The 6000-nt window shown below is 52.5% G+C and overlaps 1 protein-coding gene across 1 annotated transcript in view; it reads left to right on the top strand.

Moving 5' to 3' along the window:
• Positions 1–1973: 1973 nt before the first annotated feature.
• The window catches only part of Lrig1 (leucine rich repeats and immunoglobulin like domains 1), a 106812-nt gene continuing 102785 nt past the window's right edge, over positions 1974–6000 (top strand). Inside the window, exon 1 of the mRNA XM_070018917.1 lies at positions 1974–2772. Coding sequence (XP_069875018.1) covers positions 2543–2772 — 230 coding nt within the window. The 5' untranslated portion in view covers positions 1974–2542. The remainder of the gene's footprint in view (positions 2773–6000) is intronic.

Here is a 6000-nt window from a genome sequence, read left to right as displayed (position 1 = left end):
TTCCCCTGTATTACTATTAATTTCATAACAAAGACATGAAAGCAGAGACATAGTTTTCCTTGTCCATAAGGATTACAAATGAAACATAAAACATATAGCTGGGTGCTGGTGGCTCAGGCCTGTAATCCTAGCTACTCAGGAGTCTGAGATCTTAGGATCAAGGTTCAAAGCCAGCCCGGGCAGGAAACTCCGCGAGGCTCTGATCTCCAATAAACCACTAGAAAACCAGAAGTGGCGCTGTGGCTCAAGTGGTAGAGCGCTTGCCCTGAGCTGAAGAGTACAGGGAAAGCGCCCAAGCCCAGAGTTCAAGCCCCATGACTGACAAAAGTAAAAATTAAAAATTAAAAAAATTGAAACATGACATGTAAGCACTTGGTAGAATGGGTCAGGTGCAACATCTTTCTGATAATGTTTCTTAGGTTGATTTATGCATATATACGGTACAAATACTGCATTGGTATCATGACTGAAATCATTAAAAGAAATCCAAGAAAGTAATGGGGCACCATTATTGGTTAGCTTAATGTATTTCCCCCCCTCCAAATAAAAAAGATTAAAGGAAAGAAGGAAAAAGACAGTGAGGAAGGGATAAAAAGAAAGGGACCCAAAGCTGGGTGTGGTAGCACACACTTGTAATCCCAGCCCACAAAAGGCTAAACCAGAGGATTGTAAATCCGAGGGTGGCCTGGGCTACACAGTGAGACCATATTCACACTCACACACACACTTGTTTTTTTTTTTTTTTTTTTTTTTAGCAATCACTTGACTACCAAGCCCTGGAAACTTTGGTTAAAGCAAAGGGGTTTTTCAGCAGACTGGACCTGCTCAATTTCCCTGACAATGCATGCAGTTATGTTAGAAACTTTTGTACTTTTTGGAAGTTCCCTAGTAAGTCAAAATGCCCAGCGGGGCAGCTATATAGTGCAGTGAGAATAATTTCCTTTCCCCCCCAGTATGTGTAGGTGTGTACAGTGTATCTATGTACCTACGTGTGTCTATCCTGCGCTCTCGCTCTCTGTGCGCACATGCGCCCTTGTTTTCAGGCATGCACTATTCCATATGTTCTGATCTGTAAGAGCCAAAGTTATTAGTTTTGTGACTATTATTTTACTTTATCTCTTCCCTATCGATAGCTTCTTGAAATTAAAAAAAAATCTGCTAACTTGGAAAACAAACTAAATACAACAACCCCTTGATGGAAGCCTGGAGCATTTCCAGAAGTATCTTTCAACTAACTAGGGGCGGGGAAGGAGTTATACCTCTGAGATTTGGTTTCTGCCTTATGCATTCATTTCGGTAATCAAGGACATATTGCTGGATTTAGGGCATTAAAAACAGGTCAGGAGCAGAAAGCAGTTCCAGTCTGTGCGAGGAGGAAGGCGACCACCCCTAAAAATAATCACTAAGGGGGAAATGCGTGGGGTTTTAAGTGTCTTTGCTCCTGCAAGGCGCTTGGAAATGGGCGCGTGTTCCCTTGAACTTTACGGTCCTATTTGCAGTCTGGGGAAAAGTGAAGAAAATCTTGGGACCAGACAGTTCCCAAAGGCTAGCTTTGCTAACCAACTTGTTCTCCTCCCCTGCATGCACGGGGCACGTCTTTTGAGTTCTCCCGCACAGCCCCTGTCCTCGCAGCCCACCAACAACCCGAGCGTCTCCTTTAAGAGGCGGGGGACGCCCCTCCCTTTCTCCTCCCAGACCCCCGCCCTTCACACCTTGGGTGGGAAAAGAGAGTGGGGGCGGGGTGGCCAGCCAGGCTGCCGGGGGCGGGATCTAGGCGAACCTTCCAATGGCTCTCGAGACTAGCCTCCGTGGACTCCGCCAGCCAATGATCAGCAGGCAGGGGCGTGGCGTAGCGCTGTGGCAAAGCATCCAACGTGGGCCTGCGGGCGGCCGCGGGGCGCCGAGCTGAGGGGGTGTGTGAGGGCCGGCGGCCGGGGGCGGGACTTGGGCACCCGCCGGGGCTGGACCGCGGAGGGACTCGCGGCGAGCGGCTGATTGTTCGGCCGCGAGGTCGGTGGGGCTCTTGTTTGCGCGGAGAAGAGCCGAGCCGAGTTCGACCCTGCCCGCGGCGCTGGGCCGACGAGGCGCGCGGGGCCTGGGGAGCGCGCGGGCGGCCGTCCGGCCGGGGGTCTCGCCGCGGGAGGATGCCCGCTCGCGCGGGGCTCGGGCTGCGAGGCTGAGTGCCCGCCTGGGAGCCGCGGCACCTGGCGTGCGCCCGAGCGCGGCGGGAGGACGAGCAGCGCCGGCCCAGCACCCCGCGCCGGGACCCGCGGGCTTCGCAGCGTGCGCGGGGCGAGTCGCTCCGGATGGGCGCGGAGTTGGCGGCCCCCGCCGGGCGCTGTGGAGCGGCCGGGACCGCGGGGACCCGCTGAGCGCGGGAGCCGCGGCCGCGGGGAGAACCGGTGCCGGCCGGCCATGCCCGGGCCCGGAGCTTAGTTCGGAGCGGAGTCGCCCCCCGCGGGCCCTCCCGCACCCGCGCTCGCGGCCGCCCCGGGACCTCGCCGTCCCCGCGCCGGGAGTTTGCGAAGGCGCTCCAGACAAGATGGCGCGGCCGGTCCCGGGAGCGCTCGGGGCCCCGCGCCGCCCGCCCTGCCTGCTCCTCCCGTGGCCGCCGCTGCTGCTGCTGCTGCTGCTGCTGCTGCTTCGGCCGAAGCTCGCGACGGCGGAGGAGCCGTGCGCCGCCGCCTGCACTTGCGCCGGGGACTCGCTGGACTGCGGCGGGCGCGGGCTGGCGACGCCGCCCGCCGACCTGCCCTCCTGGACGCGGAGCCTGTGAGTGCCGCCCTTGGCGCCCTCGGGGGCTGTCAGCGGGGCGGGAAGTTGCGGGGTGGCGGACGGGACGGCGGGGGGCTTACCCGGGAAGGGGGTGCAGGCTGGGTGATGGGGGTTTGGACTGGTTCGCGTGAGTGGCAGCCGTGAGGTCGTGCGTAGCGGGGTGGGATGGGGGGGGGCGACCCGGGGAAGAGCGCGCGCGTCTGGGGCCTGGAGGGGAGCGGCCGGGGGTCGGGGCGGGGGTTGTGCCCTCGTGGGTGAGCGATCAGTCCATGTCAGTGTGAACGACAGTGCGTCTTGGTGTGGAGGTGAGCGAGCGTGCCCCGCGGGGGGTCAGGACGTGGGCGCTGGCGGGGTGAGCGGGTGCGAGGCCAGGGGTGAGGGGGTGAGTCGGTCTGCGGCGGAGGGAGGACGTCTGGGTCGGGGTCTGGGGGGGGATGTGAGTCTCTCCCCCCCCTTGTAATCCAACTCTTTGGTGTCTGAGCGCCTTGGTGTTCCAGTGGGTAATGAATGAAGGTGACTCTTGGCTGCAGTGTTCCACTTACATTATTTATTAGCGAGTGTGCGTGTAGCCGCCTCCCGAACCGAGGACCCGGAGGGTTTGGCTCTGGCTGGGGAGGAGGAAGTCTCCCCCCCCTCCCAGACCCAAGAGGGTCTTGGGGACGGGGGTCTTTGAGGGTTCTTCCAAACCTCGTGCGTGCTGGAGTTTTCCTTTTCCGCCCGCCTGGTTGGCATTTTAGGGAACTGTGTTCCAGACCCTTCCTGTCTGTTCCCTAGGGCCCTGTTGAGTTGAGCTTGGTGATCCAGTAAGGTGGGGCGCCCCTCGAGTTTCTCCTCCATAAATGGTACAAATTAGTTTTGGACTAGTGCTGTTTCAGGGGAGGGTACCACGGGGCTTGGCTGATTTTCCGCAAGTTTGTTTCACTGCAAAAAAGGCACTTTTGTGTGCTATCAGGACTTTGGCCTATTAGGAGTTAGTAGGACACTTGTTACCGAAGATTTGCTGGGGGCGGGGAGGGGGGGGGTCAAGAAAAAAATTAAACTTCTGTACACAGGGTGGAATAGAGTCGCCTCTTTTACTTGTAAAATATCTGGTCCGTGAGTCAAATCCTGTCTATCAGGAATGAACATCTCAGTAGAACTATCAGTACCTTCCAGAAAAAGGCCTGGCTTGAATAGTCCGCTTCTCGGTTTAATTGGACATTTTTCCGAGAACATAGGAGAGGCACAGCAGTAACTCCAGGCATGACATTGGCGCCCCCCTCCCCCCTTTTTTTTAAAAAGTGAAAATTGGTGAGACAAGTTTTAACCAACACCTGTGGCTTGGTTGTAGAAAATGTTATCTGAATGTCTGGCTTGTGTAAGAAGTTAATTCCTTTCAGATGTTAAGATCTTTTCTCAAGATGGACAAGTCTAAGTTGCCCCTTGCACTGGACCACAGTGAGCTAGTACAGAGTTTGGACACTGGCTAGGACCTCTTGTATTCTCTCATATCGCTGTGGAATCCATCTACCTGGTAGGTTTTAACACAGGCAGAGGCTCTGTCTAGTACAGGGAGATGGGACCTCTATTTGTCTTAGGTAGGGTTTTATTTATTTGTGGCAGACTGGAAAGTTATTTTTTCTTTTACATACTTTGGTGTTTTTTGTTTTTAAATAGAACCACGTGAGTAGAATCAGATGCACGTTTCCAGGTTTCACCTGTTGGAAGAGTGACTTGCAGTGCTTGTGTCTGTGGCACTCTGGGGAAGGCACTTGGTTCTCAAGCTGTAACTTCCAGGAGAGGACAGAGTGTTCTCTCATTTGCACTTTCTGATGGTCACAAGGACCACGTTGCCTTGCCCTTTTTTGGAGCAGAAAATACGAGTTGGTTTTTAGGCCTTCAGCTGCTTGGGAGTGATATTTCACACAGCTTAAATATCTTTTAACATTGTGGTCCTCTTTTATACACACTTCTAATGATCAATAAATGCCAAAGTAGGTATTTGAGCTTCAGCAAATTCAATATGTTAACCTGATTAGATCTTAAGATTGAAGCAGTGTGATTGCTGGTTATAAATATGTGTACTGTACAAAACAGATCGTTTGAAAAATATTTGTGAAGTTTTATTTCTCATTATAGGGAAATCAAGCATGCTTTCCCTCCTGAGTTCCAGATCTCTCAATTTATACTCTCAGTTTTATTCTGAAATTTCCATAAAAACATGGAAACATAAGATGCTTTTATTTTTGGCTACAGCTCAGCAACACATGAGAGGAGAAGTCTTCATGTACAATATAATAAAATAACTCATATTTTCACCGAGTTTACACCCTCTAAGTCCATTGTGTCTAGAAAATGCTTTAACCTAGTTTATAAGCCCATGAACTAGATTTACTGCAGTCAGTTCAAACAGTTTCAGGCTGTGGGTTTGAGATAGCGGGGGACCTGTGGCTTTATGGGACTTTTTTTTTCTTTTGTACGTAGTGCATCTACTTTTGGAGCCTAGTCCGAGGAAAGTACAACTTTTTAAAGATGACTATAAATGTAGAGTGAATAGAGAAAAATGGATGATGCTGATAAAGGGGTGAATGGGCTCCTTCTAGGGCCTGAGGATAACTTATTCTGCATAGTAACTTATAGTACTGGAGCCATCAATCACTTAGTCTCCCTCTCCTCCCCCCATTACGTAGGTGAGATTGGCATGGTCCAACAGCACATTCATAAATAGCACCACGCACTGCCAAACCATATCCCAGCTTCCCAGAACCTTAGAAGAAGCTAGGCTTCTTAGAACTCAGATATTTGCTTTCTTTGAAATTATTTTTTGAGAGTGCAGCTTTAGAAACTATTTAAGAAGGGCTGGGAAGGTGGCTCAGTGGTAGAGTGCTTGCCTTGCATGCCTGAGGCCCTGGGTTCGATTCCTCAGCACCGCATAAGCAAAAAGAAAAAAGCCGGAAGTGGTGCTGTGGCTCAGGTGATAGAGCGCTAGCCTTGAGCTGTAGAGCTGAGGGACAGCGCCCAGGCCCAGAGTTCAGGCCCCATGACCGGACCCTCCCTGCTCCCCGCCCCCCCCCCAAAAAAAGAAACTATTTAAGAAGTATTAGTAAATGTCAGTTTACCTTAGATTCGTACCTGTGGCCTAAATTTGAGGAATGTCTAGATAAAACATGGAAAGCTAAATGATGAACTGGGGAGGCAGGGGCTGATCCTAATGAAAGGACAAACCCTGATTCTAGAGCTCCTAGG

Source organism: Dipodomys merriami, unplaced genomic scaffold (genome assembly GCF_024711535.1).
Source record: "Dipodomys merriami isolate MVZ:Mamm:240054 unplaced genomic scaffold, mDipMer1.0.p SCAF_13, whole genome shotgun sequence".
NCBI lineage: Eukaryota > Metazoa > Chordata > Mammalia > Rodentia > Heteromyidae > Dipodomys > Dipodomys merriami.
This window is presented reverse-complemented; position numbering and strand designations above follow the sequence as displayed.